This window comes from Gossypium raimondii, chromosome 7 (genome assembly GCF_025698545.1).
Source record: "Gossypium raimondii isolate GPD5lz chromosome 7, ASM2569854v1, whole genome shotgun sequence".
In the NCBI taxonomy this organism is placed as follows: domain Eukaryota; kingdom Viridiplantae; phylum Streptophyta; class Magnoliopsida; order Malvales; family Malvaceae; genus Gossypium; species Gossypium raimondii.
In genome coordinates, this window is record NC_068571.1 from 42,918,861 (window position 1) to 42,941,227 (window position 22,367).

The 22,367-nt window shown below is 34.7% G+C and overlaps 3 protein-coding genes across 6 annotated transcripts; 2 read left to right on the forward strand and 1 right to left on the reverse strand.

The window, feature by feature from the left end:
• Positions 1 to 456: 456 nt before the first annotated feature.
• LOC105789795 (small ubiquitin-related modifier 1) lies at positions 457 to 3,062 on the reverse strand. Its single transcript, XM_012617150.2, has 3 exons — positions 2,818 to 3,062; positions 896 to 1,045; positions 457 to 785 (listed from the first exon to the last, which is right to left on the reverse strand). Exons 1-3 carry the CDS (start codon positions 2,893 to 2,895, stop codon positions 723 to 725), a joined length of 291 nt encoding a protein of 96 aa, XP_012472604.1. The 5' UTR covers positions 2,896 to 3,062; the 3' UTR covers positions 457 to 722.
• A 10,261-nt stretch (positions 3,063 to 13,323) lies between these two features.
• On the forward strand, positions 13,324 to 15,417 carry LOC105789745 (clathrin coat assembly protein AP180). Its single transcript, XM_012617110.2, has one exon. The coding sequence runs from the start codon at positions 13,345 to 13,347 to the stop codon at positions 15,415 to 15,417; it is 2,073 nt and encodes a 690-aa protein (XP_012472564.1). The 5' UTR covers positions 13,324 to 13,344.
• An 846-nt stretch (positions 15,418 to 16,263) lies between these two features.
• LOC105789755 (uncharacterized) lies at positions 16,264 to 21,554 on the forward strand. 4 transcript variants are annotated; one of them, XM_012617118.2, is made up of 15 exons: positions 16,264 to 16,535; positions 16,637 to 17,271; positions 17,354 to 17,514; positions 17,866 to 17,926; positions 18,196 to 18,261; positions 18,483 to 18,568; positions 18,899 to 18,962; positions 19,447 to 19,659; positions 19,802 to 19,867; positions 20,084 to 20,163; positions 20,259 to 20,413; positions 20,507 to 20,548; positions 20,632 to 20,732; positions 20,988 to 21,089; positions 21,184 to 21,554. In XM_012617118.2, the coding sequence occupies exons 1-11, from the start codon at positions 16,394 to 16,396 to the stop codon at positions 20,377 to 20,379; spliced, it is 1,695 nt and encodes a 564-aa protein (XP_012472572.1). In that variant the 5' UTR covers positions 16,264 to 16,393; the 3' UTR covers positions 20,380 to 20,413; positions 20,507 to 20,548; positions 20,632 to 20,732; positions 20,988 to 21,089; positions 21,184 to 21,554. The 4 variants fall into 4 exon arrangements, with proteins under 4 accessions (XP_012472572.1, XP_012472581.1, XP_012472576.1 ...); XM_012617127.2 differs by having other exon boundaries at positions 21,063 to 21,089; XM_012617122.2 differs by having other exon boundaries at positions 20,673 to 20,732.
• Positions 21,555 to 22,367: the final 813 nt, after the last annotated feature.

Consider the following 22,367-nt stretch of genomic DNA (forward strand, 5'->3'; position numbering starts at 1 on the left):
GTTTAAATGCGATTACATGTCTAATTTTCTAAAAATGTGCCATTCAATTAATTAATCCTGCTGGTTGATCTTTTAAACTTCATACAAACAATTTTCATCCTTAGCTTACATCTATCGGTGTTGGATTGTCTGTCACAATTTTAAAAAACTGAAAATACTGAAATTTAAACTCTAAATTATTTTACGACTTCTGAATATTATTGAATAAAAGTTTTTAATCAGTGTGTTTAATAAGTTTTTCGGGTCAATTTTTGATTTTCCGAAATTTCAGCCCCAGTTGAAAGTTTCAACATTCTAAAGCACTTTTATAAGGCCTTGAATTGTAGAGGGAAGTTTTAAAGCTTCTCCGTATTATAGCCAATTTAATTACATATAAAGCATTTGCTGCTTGATAACAAGCTTCATCAAACAATAAGGCAGCCTAAAATACTCAAGAAAAACACTCACAATCCAAAGTAAGCAACCCAGAAATCAATACTTATAGATAGTGACTGCTAAACAGCCTTCAAAACGAGTGCATATCGGAACAAAGTCCCGAGTTCCATCTCACTTTGTAAACACTAGAAACTCAAGCTCTTCTATAAGAGCAAGATGACTCAAAACAAGGTCCACAAGTCTTCATAACATGGCAATAAGATCGTATATAAAAACATTGGAAACATCTACATAATCAGACCATAACTAACTCATCAAATACTAAATGTGGCAAAGTAGTACTCGCTTCACACAGTACCACCGGTTTGGTGAAGCATAGCATCGATCTCATCACCATCCTCCATCTCAAGCTGGAGCAACAAAAATAATAAAATAGTAATGCAATGAGAAAATTCCGATCTGTGGGTGCATATTAGTACAAGTAATTGTGTATATGTATGAGAGAGAAATGAAATCATACCTCGTCAGGAGTTTGCTCACCTCGCAGGCGGCGACCATCGAACAAGAAGGCAATCGAGTTGAAATCCACAGATTGTCGGTCGCAATATGCATTCATGAGCTTCTTCAATTGTGTGCTTCTTTTGATCCTGAAGAAAACTTCATTCCCGTCCTACAGTCATAATACAATTTAGTCCGAAAGTAAAATAGTGAGCCTTAACCCGAGTAGTTTTCCTTACATTTCACTACAAAATATGAACACCAAAGTTCTCAATTCAACCTTAAAAGAAGTGAATAAAATTCTTAAGCCAAAACAGATATACCATTCAATAGTAAATTAAAAAGGTTTGTACAAATAGACAAGTCAAATCAAGGCTTGTTTAAGGCCACATAAACACAATTCAAAACAAATTAATTTCACAAATTTGCAGTTCTTTATCAGTTCAAAAGCAGAAAAACTATTTAAACCTACAAATTTCTTAAAACCGATAATTAGACAACAATTGATTTCCCATTATTTGGATTATCCAAAACTCTCAAATTTTTCATGCAAGATGCACAAAAAGCAGGGTGAAAATAGAGTTCCTTTTGACAAACAAAGAGAGATTCTGCCATCATTACCTAATCAAAGATTCGCTAAGAGGCACAAAAGGAAAAGTAATAACAAACCGCAAACAATATCTTTTAGACCTTAATGTAATCTAAATCATGCTAAATCTATAACAGTGCATGAGTAAACACCACGGTCATGCCTTCCAATTAAGGCTAATATCAACATATAACACAAACAGAAAAGGCAATCAATTCTAGAATACATATATTTTAAATAAGAATAGAATAAATTAACTCTAATCTCAACTATTAATCTTACTTGTTACAAGAACAAGCCAAAAATAAAAATAACAAGGTAAGGTACTTGGGTTTTAATTCTTTAACTAAAGTACACAGGCTCCAACCAACACTTTATTGATCGGCTGGCATGGATTTGACAGTTGACAGTTGACAATGGTTTAACCGGGAGGCATTCCTAGGGATCGGAGCTTTTGATGGATTCCTAAGAGAAGGAGAGGAACTCCCCCTTTCTCATGGATTCCATAGGGAAAGGCTATATATAGCCACCAATTCCATGGGACAAATGTGGAGTGCATAAGGGCCACGCATGGATCATGTATGGTTCTAGTGTCTGTAGCCATGCAGCAGTTAGGCAGGCCATCTCCAAGGTTAACCTAATGAGGCCTCCACATGTGGTGGTTTATCTAATCTCAAACACTAGTCTCAGTTATAAAAAGAACAAGCCAAAAATAGCTAAGGTACTCAGGTTTTTATTCTTAAACTAAAGTACTCAGCCTCCAACCAACACTTAGTTGATGGGCAAACATGGGTTTGACGGTTGACAATGGTTCACCCGGGAGGCATTCCCGGGTATCGGAGCTTTTGATGGATTCTATGGCGAAAGGCTATATATAGCCACCAAGTCCCGGGTGACAAGTGTGGAGCACACAAGGGCCACATGTAGATCGTGTATAGTTCACGTGTCCGTAGCCATGCAGCACTTAGTGAGGCCATCACCGAGGTTAACGGACTCCACACGTGGTGGTTGAACTGGTGAGATCTTCCAAGCACGGCGGAGGTATACAACACACTTATATAACAAAAACCAGTCTTTGCAACTAGCCAATCACCATCTCATTAATCCCAAAGCCAAAAACACCATAAACACCCAAAAATTTTAAAATTACAAAAACTCAGTACTTACCCATATCGGCATAATTTTCCATATAAGTGATCAAAACAACCCAAACAAACAAATTAAAAGGTATAACCTCTTTAAAACTCGAAATTCCACCTTCCAACATAAAAAAACCCCAAGGATTCAAAACAAGAAAGCGATTAATTGAATGAAAATCAAAATATAAAACATAAACCCTAAACGCTTCGAGAGACCTGGCCTTTGACTTTGAGGTTGATGTGAGCCGCGGACTGATCGCCGGGCTTCTTATCTTCTTCTTGCTGCCCCGACATCTTGTTTTCCTCGGCGATTTTTGCTTCTGATTCTACTTTAATTCGATCTTTTTATAGAATTAGGGGTTTTTTTAAATTTTTTTTCTTGGATTTCTATAGTATTTATCGAAGACCGAGCGCAAGGGTTTCTTTAATTTGCTTTTTTATCTTTTTATTATCAGTTCCGAAATCCGATAACTCGATTTCCGTACGTTCATTGAAGTGGAGATTTATTACTGGATTATTTTTTATCCTACTTTTTAATTTTTAATTGATTGACTAATTATAATTTGACACGTATTCTACATAATTGATTGAGAAGGACTTAAGCATCGCTTTTCTTTTTCTTTAATTTAAAATTTAGTCCTTTAAATTTTGTTTGTTTTTCAATTTAGATACCTAATTTTCTTTTTGTCTCACTTTAATACCTAGACCTTCTTCTTTTTGACTTAAGCCGGGATATCATAGATTAATGGATCATAACAGCAGGTATGCTATGCCAAAACACAGGCCTTTCTTTTTCTTTTGGCCATCAACAAGGCACTGCCTTTTAGCTGTTAATCTCAATTAATCCGGACTACTTCTTCAAACTCATCTGAACTTAATGATATCTTTTCTAAAGTTTAATTTCTGATGTGCAGGATCCATAGAAATGGCAAACATAGAGCATACTCTTAAACTTACGAGAGATTTTCTTTTATGGATACTCCCTATTCAGGCTGGAAGAGATGAAGGGATTTAGAAAGACATGGTTTATACAAACACACTACTATTTTTATTTTTCCAACTGGTTCTGATTTACAACTGAGCTTCCCCGTCTTTATATAGAGAAGGAGAGCTAAGATAGGCAGATAAGAAGGAATCTACTTTTACAATCACTCATTAAGATAAATGACATGACTCAGCAGATTTTTGCAAAAGTTAAAAGACAATAATTTACATAGGGATAAGCAGATAAGAAGGAATCTGCTTTTCTTGCTTTTATCCTAGTGACTCAGCTTCATCTGTGTCATAGTCAGTGTTGATGTCAGAGGTAATATTTAATTCATCTGCTTTTCGTTTCTTTTCTTCTCGTGCACTGTAACATTTGAGCTCCAGCTATTCAATTCTTTTTTCAAGATCATCAGGTGGTATCACATCATTATTGTGTCTGGTAAATAGTGTAACACTAGATCCTTCTTTATGTATATCCTTTCAAGCTGGTGTGTCTTGTACTGCTTGACTATAATGCATAGGATACTCTTGAGACCATTCTTTTGGATCTGGTATGTTGGTCCAATATTCATCCAAGGCTTCTTTCAATTGTTTCTGATAAGGCGTCGGTGGATTCTTTTGAACATCCCATAGTGCATGTGATTTTCCTAAGAGCCATATTTCTGAAGGAATGATTTTGTTGATCTGACACAAATATTTTTGCAAATTCTTGAGATTAAAAGGATTTTCATAAACCTCTTTAAAATATGTCTTATGGATCCAGGAACTGGGAAGAGCGGCTAATTGTGTAGCTGGTCCATGCTGCATAAAATATTGAGGTTTATAGAAAATGATTACTATCCATTGAACACGTGTGTTTTTGAGGAACTCAAACATGAGCATATCAACCCAGTGTTCTAAAGGATAAAACCATTTTAAAAATGTGGCTAGATTTTTCATTTCAGGAGCTTCTTCATTGTGGATTGCCATTGTCAAGAAATGCTGGAGATCAGGCATAAAGAACTCAATTCCTATGTGAAAAAGATGAGTTAGGTACCAGAACATCCATTTTAATTCTTCAGGGAATTCACCAAACTGGAACTTGATTGGGTTGATGAATGGGTAATCAGGGTGAAATCCTAAAGGTTTAAGGAATAATCTTCCAAAATTCCTAAAAATGTTTGTCTGATAAGAGAGCATCATGTTCATGGCTTCTTTGTGAAATATTTTTTCTAGGATTAAGCTTAAAACCTCTGGAGGGTGATCAGGATGGGAATTTGGGTTGCATGGGAGAGAAAATGGTGAAGGTGGTTGTTGGGATTGTTTCTTTTTTCCTTTTCCTTTGGAGGAGGTAGGTTGGAACATGAAAACTTTAACTGGTTTAGGAACAGGGGTATCAAGTGGTTTTGATTCTGGTAATCTGGTTAAAATATCTACAAGGACATTGGCTTTTCCTTTAATATGAACAACATCAAAAGAAAACCTAGAAAACCACTCTGCCCATCTGAAGAGTTGAGGATGTGGTACTTTCAAAGATATCCATTATCATTCCTCGTTGAAATGGATATGTCATCCTTTCCAAAAATGCTGCAATTCAAGCAGAAGGAAGTACCACATCCTTTCCAAAAAATGGAATGATAATGGATTTCTGCGTTAGAGAATCTGCCACTTTTGTATCCATAGAGCCTTCTTTTTCCATTGTCTTCTTCAAATAAAACTGCTCCCCAGTATTTGTCACTTGCATCTGTCTGCAAAATTCTTTTTTCTATGGATGGGATCTGCAATGGTGGTAAATGGGATGTTTTCTCCTTCAGCTGTCTAACTGCATTGGTTTGTTTGGATTTCCAGGGTGGTGGATTCTTTTTCAGCATTTTCCTCAAAGGATTTGTTAATTTTGCAATCTTAGGGATAAAATATCTAAGATAATTAACAATTCCTAGAAATTGTTGGATTTACTTCTGGGAAATATTACTGTCTGGAAATTTTTTGAGTTCTTCAGCAATATTTGGATTTGGCTTATATGATTCCTTTGTGATGATCATTCCGAGAAACTCTATTTCTTCTTTGCTGATCTGTATTTTCCTTTCAGAAAGCATTATTCCTTTGTCAAGAATAATTTGCTTAAATTTATCAAGGAGAATTGCATGATCTTATTGATCTGAGCTGTAGAGTAGAATATCATCAATATACATCAGGGCTTGATCCATGATAGGCTGGAAAATTCATATCATCGCCTTTTGAAACAGTGATGGAGCTATTTTTAGCCCAAAAGGCATAACTGTCCATTGGAAGTGCTTGATTGAGATACAAAATCCTGTTTTGGGCCTGTCTTCAGAGCTTATACCCAGTTGCCAAAATCCTGCCTTCAAGTCAAATTTGGAGAAGATGCAAACATTTGCAAGACTTGAGAACATGCAGTTCTTGTTAGGCAGGGGGAATTTATCATCTTGTAGAAAATAATTAAGAGGTTGGTAATTGATTACCGATCTTAATTTTCCTCGAGCTTGCTCTGATCTTTTATTCACATAAAATGCTTCACATGCCCATTGTGAGTCTGAAAGTTCAATCAATCATTGTTCTTGTAATTGTTGACATGCTTCTTTAGCTAGTTTGAGATGGACTGGATTCATTCTCACATGACTAGCTTTGGTTGGATTGATATCTTCATTTTTCTTGAATGGAAGCTTGATAAAAAAAGATTGGATTTTTCCATAAAAGATGATTGCATTTTTGTAGAAATTCTGAATGAGATTCTGCACATGCTTTCTGTTTCAGTTCTTCAACAATTTGTTGAATCTTATCAACATCTATAAGGAATAATCTGGGGATAGGTACATAAGGCTTGAACATCTGTTTGAATCTTATTCCTTCTGGTAAGATTCTTAATTGTTTGGCTTTGATATATAAGTCAAAACCAACAATAAGATCCTTTCTTAGGAGTTTTGAGCCCAATACGGTAGTAGTGATGGAGCAAGTAGGAAAAAATTGGATCTTAATGGGCTTACTCCTTAAGTCTGTGGTAAAAACTTTCCCCGATACTGAGCTGAAATACTTGGTATGAGGCTCCCACAATTCTTCTGGTAAAATGTCTGGATTCATGATGGATTCTGCAGCTCCAGTATCAATAAAAGCAATCACAGTGATGGATCTACTGTATTTTTCCAGGTAAATAGAAACTGGAATGTGAGGAACTAGAACTTCTGTAGCAGAACAGGTTGGTGAAGAAGCATCTTGAGTTGAAAATTTATAATTCATCAGAGTCTAGATCATCAATGATTCACTTGAAGTTGATTCTGAGTCACTGTAATCAAAACTTTGGATTGCACATATTGACTGATCATTGGGTTCATCATCAATAGAGAATAATGACTCAATATCATCTTCTTCTGATATCTTGATTCCCACTTTTTGCTGGATCTGTTGGATCATCTTTGCATATTTCTTATTCTTTGGACATGCTTTTGCAAAGTGACCTTTTTGGTAACAGATATAGCATCTCGTGGATTTGTTCTTGTTGGAGAATTTCTTCTTCTTGAGGTACCTCCATCGATATTTCTTTTTGGGAATTACTCGGGAAAATCTTTTTTCTCTACGGAAATGCCTTTTCTTCTTTGTTGGGCAGTAGCATGATTTGTCTCTGCTACATTTGATTTTGAGATGTGAATCAGTACAGGCTTTGTCTATCCTTCTATCACCATGGAGATAATCTTTAAAGACTTTTCTTCTGTTGCATATATCTTCAAGAGCAATGAACGTCTCTTGTTGGATTTCTCCCATGGTTAAGTTGAGAATGTTTTTATTTTACCTATAAAGATTTTGATTTATCGCCACTTGGAGGGGATCTGGAAGTGACGAGACAACAGCTTGTTTCAAACTTGGTTTTGACCCAAGGGCGTAGAAGAGTTTCATCGTTGCATAAAAATGCTTTGATAAATCTTTCTTTTTGTAAGAACATCATTTTTGCTTGAAGAATTCTCTTCTCTTGAGTGTCAATTGATCATCAGGATTTCCAATAAAATAATTATGGAGAATCCTTATTGCTTGAGCAAATTCTGTTAACACCAAAAACTACAATTGATTCCCTTGGTCAACTGAATTACACCAATCTTTCAACATTCCTGTGAATATTGACACGAATTCAACCAGTACATTATAATGGCTTTCTTCTGTCAGCTTTCTTGTGTCAAGCAATGAGTGGAATTCTTGTAATCTTTCTGGCCATCTGGTTATCGGAACATCATCTAAGGTGAAAACTATTTTCCCCGTAGAAACATGGGGTGTTGATCTTGTAGTTGATGGTTCTCCTGCCTTAGTCATTTCTTCTTCTGACATTTCTTTAACTTTAACACCAGGAGTGGCCATTATGTCTGGAAGACTTTCTTTTTTGCCAGTAATTTCTTCTGTAGGGTCATTTGATTCATCAGATAATTCATCAGATGTCTTTAAATCTTCTGTGAGAGTTTCTGATGATTGTTCTGATGATTGTGATGGAAAGTCTTGTACTGGAGTCGTCTCTGATTTATGAAGAACAAATATTTTTGGAAGAATCTTGTGACTGTAATCCTTCAGAAACCTTGTTAAAGGATTAGAATGATTTTCTTCATTTCTCATCATTAGATATTTCGATATCTGCTTTGGTGGAGATTCCGATGGTTAGGAGAATTGGCTTTCCTCTTCATCTTGTTATTTCTCCATTGGTCTTTTTCTAAGTACCTTCTCTTTTCGTCTTTTTTTTTCTTTGGATATTCTTTTTTCTTCCTCCTTTTGTGTTTTGATTTGCAGATACAAATCATGGATGGTTGGCTTTTTCTTTTCTTCTGGTGGGGGAAAGATGAGTGGTTGTGTCGTAAATGGTCTCGGTTTGTCAGACTGTCTTACAGATGAGAAAAGTTCTATCTCATTTTTTGTAGGTTGTGGTGGTGGCAGGTTTTCATTTTCTTTCAGATACTTGATCTGATCTTTAAGATTCTGGATTTCTTTTTCTCTCTGAGCAAGATGAGAGAAAAAATCTTGTCCTGGGGCTGCTGGTTCAGTAGCAACTTCTTTAAACCTTTTTTGAAAAAGCTTAATAAGAGTCTTGATCATTTCAGAATTTTCATCTGTGGTTTTCTCTATCTTTGAAACTTTTGTATCAATCTAATTGACCTTTTGGCTAATCTTCTTGATTGCAGAATTCTGAGACACAACATTCTCCGTTTGCCAGTTTAAGGTGGCTTCTGCTGCTGCCATTTTGACTTGTTTGCCTTCTATATCTGCTTGAAGTCTTGAAGAGATTTTTGGCACATGAAGGTATTCATTTTTTGAAAATTCTTCAAGGGGTGGAAATTCTTGGTCATAGGAAGAGGTTACTTCATACATGTGAACTTTTGGAATTGCCTGAACAGGAGCTGCAGTTTTTTGTTCTTCTTGGCTGCATGGTATGAACTGATTATTTTTCTGGACCCATTTGTTGATCTTTCTATAGCAGGGCTGTTTCAACGGCTTGGTAAGCCATTTTTTATCAGTGTCTATTTTTGGTGATGGTGGAGACGCTTGAGGTTGATCTTAAGTTGTAGGGGATTTTGGCTTCTTTGTAGAATAATCTACAAGATACACAAACTTGCCGTTATCTTCCCCTAATAGACCGATGTTTGGATCTCCATTCATCCATCTTTCATAAAAATCTGCCTGTGTTAATTTTTTATTGGTTTTCTTCTTTCGTGATCGTCGAACGTCTTCATCGATTTCTTCAAAAACATCATTTCTGCAGCCTTCACATGAACAATTAATATCCTAATGACAATGTCCTGTGGGATCTTTGAAAAAAATACAAAGGCTTTCCATCTGTCTGAAAGCTTTGTATCAAGGATGATTCTGGACCAGGTACTGCTGCTTCTGGTGTTATTGGCTGTAACATCATTTGGGTTGTAAAAACAGGAGGAGTCGGAAGTTGCTTCAAGTGACTATGATCAAATTTGATTTTGCTAGTTTCGCCAGTTTTTGTAGTGATCTAGCTTTTTGTAGATCGAATTGGCTGATTGTGTCGATGAATCTGTTCATAATTGGTTACCCATTTCTCAGGTAGAAGCTTTAAAAGCTCTTGTTTGGGTATTTGCTTTGGCACATGGATACAATAAGGTTCCTCTCTTGTATTTACAAAGATAAGAAGAAAGTCTTCAGATCCTTGATTTATCAACTTGAATGCATGATCTTGAACCCGATACACTATTTGGTAGTGTAGGGTTGCAGTGACTGCGGATTCAACCATCTCAGCTCCTATAATCTGTATCTGGACTTTGAGAGCATCTAACAGGTTGGGATCTTGAAGAGACATGGTGAAATTTAGAAATAAAGTCACCATGGCCATGCCTGAACTTAAAGTTGCTTCAATCGTTCCTATACAATCATCCCGGTACCGCTTGTATCTGGAATCTAAAAGAGCGATCTTGGAGACAACAGGTTTCCCTGAAGTTCCATGATAGTTTAGTGCTAGGCGTACTGTTCCGAAATGGATATGAGAATATCCATGTTGGCACCATTCTTGTGGAAATTGAGAAGGAATTTCTAGTGTAACAAACTGTTCTTCTTGTCCTCCATAGATAAGATGTTTGTCAAACTTAGAGAACTGGACATATTCCTTCACAGCTTTTCTTCTGGTAGTTATCAGTGACTTAATACTTTTAACAGGAGAAAAAGAGGGTTTTTGGTAGGCGGAATATGGATTTACTAAAGGAAGATTGGTAGCTTAAACCTTTTCTTCTTCAGTAAAATATTCTACTTCATACAGAGAAGAAATTTTTCTAGCAGAATGGGAACGGAAAGGAAATTCTGGTAAAGAGAGAGGTGCTTTTGTTGTAGACATACGAGGAGATTCCATGTTTTTGAAATTCTCTTCCTTTCTGAATTTAGGTTCTCTCATAAAAGAAAATCTGGGAGTTGCTGGCTCTGATACCAAGACGGACAGAGGAGTAAGAAGCCGGAATATCACAGATTAATGGATCATAACAGCAGGTATGCTATGCCAAAACACAGACTTTTCTTTTTTCTTTTGGCCATCAACAAGGCACTGCCTTTTAGCTGTTAATCTCAATTAATCCGGACTACTTCTTCAAACTCATCTGAACTTAATGATATCTTTTCTAAAGTTTAATTTCTGATTTTAATAATAAATTATGAGACTATATAAAATTATTTAAATAAAAATTATTATTTTCAAATATAGAAACTTTAAATAAAAATTATTATTATTTGTATATGGTTGTAAGAGAATGATTGTATGAAACTGTGATTTCACGTTATCTTTATCTCTTTTAATAAGAGAATGATAAATTAGATTTTTCTCCGATTTTTAGCATTTTAGTTAAATTTAAATTTTGTCAAGAGGAAAAGCTAAAATTAGGAGAAAAGAATCCAATCATCATTCTTTTATTGTAAAGGAAAATGAATGACATAGAATCACAGCTTCATACCATCTCTTCTCATGCTTGTAAATATTTTAATTGATCATCTCGATGATAGAAGATTATTATTAGCTATCTGTGAAATTTAAAAATTCCAAAATATAGTATTAGGAGATGCTTATTTATTTATTTTTATTTTAATGTAATTTAAGGATATTTGATATTTTCCTAATCTCATTGTGGAGTTTTTTAATTTCGATGACAAATGTATTAAATATTTAAATATTTACGATTTTATTTGATAATTCATTGAATATAAAATTACATTAATTAAAAATTAATGTTTTAGTGATTTAATCTTAAGTGTCTTTGATAATTCATAATAAAAATAAATTATAAAATTTTCAATAAAATTTGTGAAAATTTGTTAGGTAGATAAAGAAATACTTATCCATGTAGAATTTTTTTCAATTTTTATTTTACTTTATTTTTTAAACATTATCCTATAAATACTTCACCCTTAAAATTATCAATTTGAATTTATCAAATAATCTAATCATACTTATTTTAATAAATTTACTAAATAAATTTTATAACTTAAATTCAACATTTATTTTTCAACTTATCAAACAACACCTAATATTCTCATCCCCAATACGACTTTCATAATGTTGGTAAAGATTAAGACCTTAGAACCTCATATGCCCTAGTTTAAGTAACATCCATGCAAATATCATATATTGGCCCTGTCCAATTTTATTATGATTTGAATCTGAATATTTGGTTTTCCATCCCTTGTGTTTTATATTAAGTTAGATTATAATTTTAGTTGATTGAAGATTTATTATTTGTTGTTTGTACTTGTGAATCATGTTTAGATTTAGGGTAAACTATAAAAATAGTCACTTTTGATTGTCTTAGATTACATTTTAATCGTTTATGTTTAAAATGTTACGTTTTAATCACTTACGTTATCTTTTTGTTACAAAGTGGTCACTCTACTGTTAAACTCCGTTATCTCCCTAACGGCAATCCTACGTGACAATCCAAAAGGGTTTTAAATGCTAACTTGGATATCCTATGTGGCAGTTCAAATTAAATTTATTCAATTAAAAACATATTTTCATCCCAACAACTGGACATCTAAGTTGACATTTAAAACTTATTTGGACTACCACATGAAACTGCCTTTAAAAAGGTAATAGAGTTTAATGATAGAGTGACTACTTCGTAACAGAACGATAACGTAAATAATTAAAACATAAAATTTCAAACATAAATGACTAAATGTAATCTGAGGCAAATAAAAGTGATTGTTTTATAGCTTATATTTATACTCACTGTTTTAAGAAAAATTAAGATTCTCAATTAATGAGACCTAAGTTTTCTCCAAATTTTTTGTTTAATTTTTTAAATTTAATTTAAATATATTTAAATTATCAATGTAATAATATTTTAAAATATTTAATTTTAATTATAATTATTTGAATTCATGATGAATAATTTTTATAATATTCAATTTTAATTTAAGTTCTTCGAATATATTATTTGTATTTATACTAACAATTCTATAACTGCACCAATAATCTTACATAGTTGTTTAAGAAGATTCTTACCATATCTTTAAACAAAATTTTCTCTAAAATAAAACAAAGTTACTGTGAAAGCTTATTATTTATAAGCACATTTAAGGTTTATCTTATTTTAATTATTTTTAAAATTTAATCACTCTAATTAAAATAATTGTATGAATTAATCATTATCGTTAAAAATAAATTTACCATAAATAGATTGTTGATGTGGCACATCACACACAATAATCTTTTTTACTGCTTTAAACTAAAATGACATGTTTCAATTACTCAATGGGTTAATGTGTTTCATTGTAATGATTAATTAGAGTGACTAAATTAAGAGAGAAAATTAGAGTGACCAAAATAAAATAAAATATATTTTAGAATGACCATGAGCATGATTTACCGTTTATTTATTTATTTTGTTTAAAGAAGTTAAAGCTGTTATAACATAAAAAAAAGGAAAACAATGGTTGGGAATTTTGTGAAGCTAAGCAGTTTTAACTTATTAACTTCTTTGTATATCGAATTCAATGTTTTAAACTTTAAACCCTCATCAATGGCGATCCACTCCTCTGTTATCAATTTCCATTATATATATAAAACGAATAAGTCAACAAAATTTTGTATCGTCGTTGTCACGTTTTTAGGGTTAGTAGAGATTCTCAAGGCTTTTTCGTTAAGTCCTCACACGTTTATCTTAAAATCCCACAATCCCAATCCTCTAAGAATCATAATTTTCCAAGAAAATTAAACAAAATAAAATCATTATTCTTTAGCTTTTCTGGGTTTTACTCTTTTTTTTTCCTTTTCAAGTTTCAGCAATGCCAAGCAGGTTAAAGAGGGCGATTGGTGCAGTGAAAGACCAAACAAGCATCAGCTTAGCCAAGATCGTCAACACCAATTCATCGAATCTCGATGTGGCGGTTCTCAAGGCGACGACACGCGATCTTGAGCCTGTTAACGAGCGTTACGTGAATGATATCCTCGTTATGATCTCGTCTAATAAGCTCCATGCCGCGATTTGTGCTAATGCCATTGCGAAAAGGATTGGAAAAACGAAGAACTGGGTCGTTGCTCTTAAATCTTTAATGATTGTTCTTCGGATTTTTCAAAATGGTGACCCGTTTTTCCCTCAAGAAGTACTGCACGCTAGGAACCGTGGAGCTAAGATCTTGAACCTCACCACTTTCAATGACTATTCACAGTCAAGCCCTTATGATTACACTGCTTTTGTTAGATCGTTTGCTTTTTACCTTGACCAGCGATTGGATTGCTTGGTGACGGGGAAGTTTCAGCGACGGGTTGCGAACAAAACGACGGGAATTGGCCGGAAGGGGAGCCGTCGAGTTAACCCACAATACGTTCGAGAAATGAAGCCACCGATGTTACTCGATAGGATTTCGTATTGGCAACGGTTACTTGATCGAGCCATTGCGACTAAACCAACCGGTGCAGCCAAGAACAACCGGTTGGTTCAAGTTTCGGTTCTCGCCGTTGTTCGGGAAAGTTTCGATCTTTATCGGGATATCTCCGATGGACTCGGTTTGCTCTTGGATAGTTTCTTCCATTTACAGCATCAATCATGCATCAATGCGTTTCAATATTGTGTTAAAGCTGCACAACAATTCGAAGAGCTTGCTTTGTTTTATGATTATTGTAAAGATCTTGATATTGGGAAAATCTATGAGTATCCGAGTGTTCAAAAGATATCCGAAGAGTTAATGGATACGTTACGAGAGTTCTTGAAAGATCAAGCTTCGTTTCCGTCTTATAAATCGCCTCGTTCCACCGATGATACTAAAGAATCTCAACGCAGTTCAAAATGCACATCGTTGGAGGATTTGATGTATCAAACGGATTGCGACGAAGCGATAAGTAAATCGCCGGGGCATTATTCGAAGGTGGACGAAGAACAATGCCTTGAAAAGGAAGATATGTATAATGTTCATGAAACTGGTTCCAACCATTCTTTACCTATTGATCACGAGACTAGTGTGACTATCGATTTTGTATCGTTCGACGATTGGTTGACGGGTGATAATAAATTGGTGGAGTTACGAACTTCATCAAAAGCGAACTCCACTAATGGTGGTGATTTCTGGTTTGATAACCGAGTTCAACAAGATCATAAACAAGAACAATGGTCTAAAAATGGTGCTAACGGTCTCTCTCCTTTTGGCAAATGGATCGAAGAAGATCATGGCAAAGATGGAGCCGAGGGTGATTCATTTGTCGATAACTGGATACAAGGAACCCAACAACACGAACAAGTTGTTCGTGGTGTAGCCGAGGGGCATTCGTATTTCGATGAATTACATGCCTCTCGATTTGTAGGCAACGGCCACTCCTTGTTGATCGCGGATGACTGGCTTCGGGAAAATAAAAAGGAACCCGAAGAACAACAGCCGAATTCGAGCAATGATGGTTACAAGACAGGATGGGAGCTTGTGTTAGCTGAAGCAACACCACAACCTGCACAAGGTTCTCAACATTATTTAGCCTGTGGCATTAAGCCCGATATGGCAATTGATTTATTTGATCATAAACAAATAGTACCTCAACGCACATACAATCCATTTCTCGAAGGCGAAACCGATGTTGCAACCGCCGCTACCATTGCCACTATGGCTTTTCCCGACAAGTTCTTAATGGCACCACCAATTTTCTTTGCTAACGAAATGGCCCGACCGACATTTCAGGCAATGTCGACTACTCTTTTCGATGATCCGAACGTGTATGACCCTTTCGCACCGTGGCCTAATATGAAAGTTAATAACAATGATTGTTTTAATGGGGAAGATGAACAGCAAAATCTGATACATCAACAAGAACTGTGGTTGCAGAACCAAAACATGATTATTGCAAGGCATATTGTTTCATCTAATCTTGAATAATTTGTAAATAATGTTGTACAACAGTTTCTAATTTTAAAAGACTTTTTAATTTCCAAGATAATCAAATTCAAGCTTTTTTTTTTTACTACCCTTTGTGAGACAATGTTCATATGTACAAATATAAATATCTTATCTAAAAATCCGATTCAACTTAATTTATTAAAAACTAATCATTTGAATTCAAATTGAAGCTAACTAAATTTGAAATAATTTAGACCGAAAATCAAACTTAAATCATCAAAACTTAAAATAATCTAAGAATTTACTTGAAAATTCCGAAAAAGTTGAAACCTAAATTCAGGCTGGGCCTAACCATTTCATTAAAAATGAGCCTAAGCCTTGGGATTTTAGGTCAGTTTGGGCTCAGGTAATCCATACCTGCTCAATAAAGGTTAAATTATATATTTTAAAGCCATTTCGGTTATAATATATATATACACATTGCTTAAAAACATTTTTTTTATGGTTTAATTTAGTTTGAGCCAAAGTTAAAATTTTCTCATTTTGTTTTTGGCTAAAAATTACTTTTATCCCAAAATATTTTTGAAAAGCTTAAAAGCATTTTTATCTCAAATATGATTTTTATCCCCAAAAAATACTTTTTAAAACTAATGTTAAACTGGTCCCAATTGTGTCTTCATAATTACGAGGACATAGAATTGAAAGAATTATAAATTTATTAAAAAATCCTTTCTAATTTATCATATTCACATGATTTTTGTATTCAACAGCTATATATTTGACAAACTATTGAAAAGATCTAATTAAAGTATACGGATTAATTATAAGTATGAGTAAAACAAAGGGACCAAAACCGAATTTAACCTATTAAAATCCCTTGCGATTTTTCTTCGGGAACAAACACTCCCTAAAACCCCAAATACTGACCAGTCCACTAAGCCCCCAAACAAGCATTGCGGAGCAGAGAATCCATAAACGTATAGCGAAGAAGACGACGACGACGACGAAGAAGCCAATGGTGAACAAAGCATGGAAGATCATTCCAAGGCCTTTACTCGAAACAATCCTCAACAACCATGCCCAACACCACCGTGTCCCTCAGCCCCTCATTCTCCATGGCCCCCGTGGCGTCGGCAAAACCACTCTTATCCTTGACCGTACAGCTCCCCTTTCCCTTTCCCTTTCTTTAATTTCATTTATATTTCAAAGGGAAAAATTCATTTCTTCTTCTTCTTCTTCTTCTTCTTCTTTTTTGCAGGTATTCTTGGTGAATGGAACAAAGGTCCTCACTTAACAGGCTATGTCGACTTCGCTCAATCTATTAAAGACCACCATCCTAATTTTGACGGTTCATTTCCTTGGTATTCTTGGTCTTCTTGTGAGTTACCGTCTTTATCTAGCTGCCAAACCCAACTTGAGAATTGCCTTGAATCTATGGCTCATAAAGGCATCAAGCTTGGAACTATAAGTTCACCTCAAATCTTTACTACTCTTAATAAATGGCATGGTATTAATACTGCCCTTCGTCGGATACTGAATCAAAACGCTTCTAAAATTGCTATTTCTAATAAGGTTTCGAGCTCGGGTTTGTGGGATCGAGCGGTTTTTGCTTTATCTGCTCGATTTAATGCCTCTGAGATTGATGGGGTTTTGGATTTTGAAGAGAAGGGGAAGTCTTTGTCTATTGATGAAGCTTCTTATTTTAAGGAAGCTATTGTGGCGTTGAGATTGGCAAAGGAGGTGATCAAGATGCAGCAAAAGTGGAGAGCTAATGCCATTGCTGATTTGAATAGGAGTGGACGGTTTTCAAGGTCGCTAGCAAATTCATGTACTGATTGGCCTTGTTTGTTGCTTGAGTTGCTGTCTCAAGCTGCTGAGATTGGCCATTTTCAGGTAGAAAAAACTGAACAAACCTCCCTTTTGTTGCTTTAAGTGGTTTGTGGATTGATCATTAGTATTTTGTTTAAACTGGCAGCCAAAGTTGGTCATAAATAATGTCGAAATTCTTTGTAATGCAATGTTGACGGATGACTCGATGGTGTGTGGATCAATGTATCATGACAGTTTGATTTGGAGAATAATTGCTTTAGGAGCAAACGAGCGATGCCTGCCTGTTATACTTGTGACATCAGATAGGTTAGGACATTAAGCCATGTTGTAGGTTTATTTTTATTTATTCTAAATTTTGCATAAGTTTCAATTTGAGTTTAGACTTTTCAATTTTCCTCAATTATCTGAAATATTTATCCTTTTAAAAAGCTGAAGGGCTAGTTCATGGTGCACATGTGTCTGCATCTTCAGAATTACAGCTTTACGATGCTTGTATCCATGGCAGATATTGATAATTGTGAAGCTTTCTTCCTATGTTTTATTTCTTAGAACCTTCACAATGCCAACTTTTATATCTTTTTTTCATGTGCAAAGCTTTTCCAACTCTTTTATGTCTATTTCTAACTTCTTAGTTCTAACAAATACAATTTTCCTCAGCTACTATTCATATCAAGCTTTCATGGATTTTGGGTTTCCAGATATATTCGTCTCTCGTGAGGTACTCAGAAAACTATATATGATACTCATGTCACATGCACATGTTTGTACACACAGAAACACCCTTAAAGCTTGGTGTGCATTATGAATGGATATACACGTAGGCACCAATCATCTATGTGTTTCATTTTGGTGCCTTTTAGTTGGTGTGTTTTCACCTTCAAACCTAGAAAACTTTCTGAACAATTTTGTTCACTCACTTCGGTCTGTATATTATATAATTCAATGATGCCAATATAAGACAGTCATCTCAATTTATTTGATCTGCAGACCTTTGGTTGGACTCCTCAAGAAGCTAAAATGCACATGGTTACTGATTACTTCACCCATGCAGAGGTGAGTATTTATTAGTTAATACAACATTGCTTAACACAACATTATAAACATCATCATAAGAAGGAAATAAAAGGAAAATCCATAACTCAAACCCCATTGAATTTTATGTTTAGTTCTTAATAGTCTGTAGTTGGCTTTTCTCCCCTTCAGAATCATCTATCAGAATCTTTAATTAGTGACATTCTTGGCTAGTTAGAAGCTTACCTTTATTCTGATTGCAGTGGATGGTTATTGATGATGTGCTTGGGCCTAATCCTCGACATCTATTTGAGGTTTATGTGCTTAAACAAAGCAATTATTACCAGAAGTAAGGATATTTCTTGTTCGATTTGTTGTATTCTTGTCTCATATCTTATATTATATGCTTAAATGATTAGAGTGAGTGGTTATGGTAATCCAGTGTGTTTGTTGTTGTTGAGTCTCATTGTATCTCAGTTAGTTTTCAGTTGCGTTTTGCTACTATGAGTTGTAATGCTTTCATTCCAGGATTAAGTAAAAATGAATTCAGGAAGAAACTTTAATGTTTCAAATTTTATGTGGATAGTTCTTGTTAAATGCCACTATTTCTTCTTTGCTAGTCAAAATTAATGTTATGCACTAAGGGTATTTTGTTAAAACTTATTTTCTTCAATGATAGGTTGATGGACGATGAGGCAAGTACTTTTGAGGACATCGTGGATGCGTATTTAGCATACTTACAGGTTAACTGCACAAAATGAGAGCATTTTTATACTATTTCTTACAGGTTACAATTTGTCAGGACTGATTCATACACATTAACTTGAACCTGCTGCATCAATAAAAAAATAGGTTATAAACTTTGTAGTTTTCACCGTTTAATTAAAATAAAAACCAATGACTATTAAGGTTGATTCTTGTAGCAGCTTGAGTTCACAGCTCAGTTGCTTTCTCAGATTCTTTTCTACAGTCATTTTTAGGTTAAAGTGGTGAATCCTTCAATGGATACAGAATTGATGCATTATAAATGATTTGGTTCTTGAAAAACTTACAAAAATATTAGAAATTATTGACATTTAAATATTTAATAGAAGATTTATGGTACTGTCATTATTTTGAGGTATGTTATTCTGGTACTGTGATGTTATTCAGTATTTTCTTTTAATTGTTTACTCTTTTTTTTGGGTACCATTGCTGTCTTGCATTCTTTGCAATAATGATTTTTAGGTTACTGTGGTGAATCCTTCAATGGAAAAAGCATTGAGCATCCTGCAGAAATTCGCAATTGATGCACGAAGTGGAAAGATTTTAGAGCATAGATTGCATTTTGGTGCTCCTTGGAGACATCCTCCGTCTTCCAAGGACCCTACTAAATGTAAGGAATGGGCAAAGATTCAACTAATGGATTTTGTTCAATCTCTAGTAAATGCAGAATTTGGTGTAAGTGTGTCCTTCAGCTTTCCCTCTACTTTATGTACTCTAACTGTTCTGTTGTGCTGGTCATATATGCTGCTGTCATTCATTTTGTACTTATTCGTGTTTTTAAGTAACTTTGTTTTTTCCCCATATCTGGGTTACACAGGTTAATTATCTAGCTGACTGCAGCCTAGAGATCTTGGATGATCCAGCTGCTGTTGCATTAGTGGAGGTATATTTTATTGCATTCTATGTTTTGTTGGTCTTACGATTTCTCTGGCCTTTGTTTGGTTTCAATTATAGTGTTAAATCTTTTAGCCAAAACTGACTTTTCCCTATTACCAAAACTAGCAGTAGAATTCAATTCCTTGTTGCTCTAACGTTTTGATGTATTAGTATATTTGCATGGGAAACTAAATTCATGCTTTGCAAAATCTCCATTTATTAGGTTGGCTTACTCTATGCCCAAAGGGATCCTTCTTTCTTTCGTCCCATCTCTAAAGGTATTCAGAGGTGTCTTGCAAGATGGTAAGTGAGTGAATGTACACCTTCCCAAAAAGAAGAACTGGGAGTGTATTGTTTATGAGTGTCTTATGCTCACATGTCCAAATCTCGGATCACAGGCTTGTCCAGGAGCGCATGCAGTTGAGTTACCAAAACTTGCTTCAGTATCTTTGGCAGCGGATTATGCGTGGTCGTAGCTATCGTCATTTGATGCTGCAAGTTGGCTATGATAAATACTAGAAAATTAGAGAGGATGAAGCATATATCAAACCAAGTACTAATCTCTGTTTTAACAAAGCTTGAATCTATTAGGAGTTGTGATTTAGTTCTCAGGTCATGAAATAAGGAATTATTATAATATTTTCAGGATTCTCTTGGCGTGGATGTAGTTCAAAGGTTCACATGAAATGTGAGAAAGTTCCTTTTGTTTAATCTTTCTAATTTCCCTTGTGCATTTGTTTTATGTATTCTTTCATCCATGTTATCCGTCAGGATTTTCTGTATGTTCCTACCCTAACAGTTCCTTTTGTCAGTGGTTACTACGTGGGGACCTTTGGTAAATATGAAAAGCTTAACAGAATTTCAAGTATATTGTAAGATTTACTTTTCCTTAATTGGTTTCTTGATGCACTTTTGAGATTGTTGTTGAAACCATTCTTTTGGCTTTTAGAAGTTAAGTGCACATTATTTCTTGATGCACTTTAAGTATGAATTACGATCTATATTCTAGAATGGTGTTTTGAGTTAATGAAAACTCCAATTACATTATCGATTTTAGCCTTCAGTAAAACTTATTTACATTGCTGTATAGGTTTTTACATCATGCTAAATTGGTTTTTCATGTATAGGTTATGGTCCAACATACATGTCTTTTTCTTTGGGATTGAGAACTAACTCAACTAATTTGTATACACATTTGCTAGGGGAGACGACTTTTGATACGCAACAAGGTGAGTATTTTTCTATGTTTTTGTCATTTTTAACAAGTACATTCTGATTTAGATAATATGAATCATCTTTTAGAGTCTTTTTCCTGTGTTACAGCATTGGTTTCCTCTGCGGATTATGCGATTGTCGTGTCTTGTTGTTCTCGAGCTCGTCCCTTCTTGAAAATGGCTGCTTGGGATACTCTCAATCCTTGTATTGTGCTGAGATATATCTGTTTAATCCTGAACCATTTTTGGGAAAATTTGTGCCACATTCTTGTTTGATGTTCATTTATTTGTGTTTGTATACTATAGACAGTCCAAGTAGAACATTCATTGTAGGTTTCTCATGTTACACGGTGATAGCCAGAAAAAAAAAGAAGTTTTCTGGTGATGTCGGTAACAGTCTGTAATTGTAGAGTGAAGTTGATTGTAGTTGATCTCTTTCAAAGCCTTTTCTTTTAGGGAAAAACTTGTGGAGTGCTGAAATGGAACCTTGTTAAATGCAATTGCGAAAATGCATAGGGACCAAGTGAAAGACTCATATAGGTGGTACATATTTCTCACTTTCGAACTGTTTTAATGGTTTAAATGTTTATGCATTGGATGATTTGACAACATTTTGTACAAAATAAAATTTGATATAATAAACAATATAAACATAGGTGCCACAGCTAATAATGGTAACTGTAATAACTCTTAGACAAGCGTAAGTATTTCCAATGACCAACAAAGTTGCAACCATATCTTCACACTCAAGGATCAGATCTTGGTAGGGTTTTCCACACTTCTCATATATGGGGTGGCAGTCAATTTTTTGAACAAAAGTGAGAGGATGCGGATGATCTTTATGAACTTTATATTTGTATTTAATATCAAACTTGATAAATAGATTTTTTTGAGAATGCATTTGGGATGCATTGTATTGTCGCAAACCTCACAATGATAAAACCAAAGCTTTGGGTCTCTTTCTTTTTTGCATATGTCACACCAATGATGAAGTGGATAGTCATTGCAATCTCCATAAATAAGTTTTAAAGGATGTTCATTGCAGTTATGTCCAGCAATTTTTGGCAATGTAATGCACCTTCTCGGTCTTTATGTTTACCACAAGCACTGTAATGACTTTTACTTTCTGCATCATAAAAGAGGCAATGTGATTCATTTGCTTGATGCATATAACTGTGAGGAATTACGGCACATCGCAAGCAGAAGACAATGCCATCATCTGTACCTCCTTGTTTGTAGGAGAAACCACTGCAATCGTAGCCACATAACCAACATTTTAAAATACCATTTGTG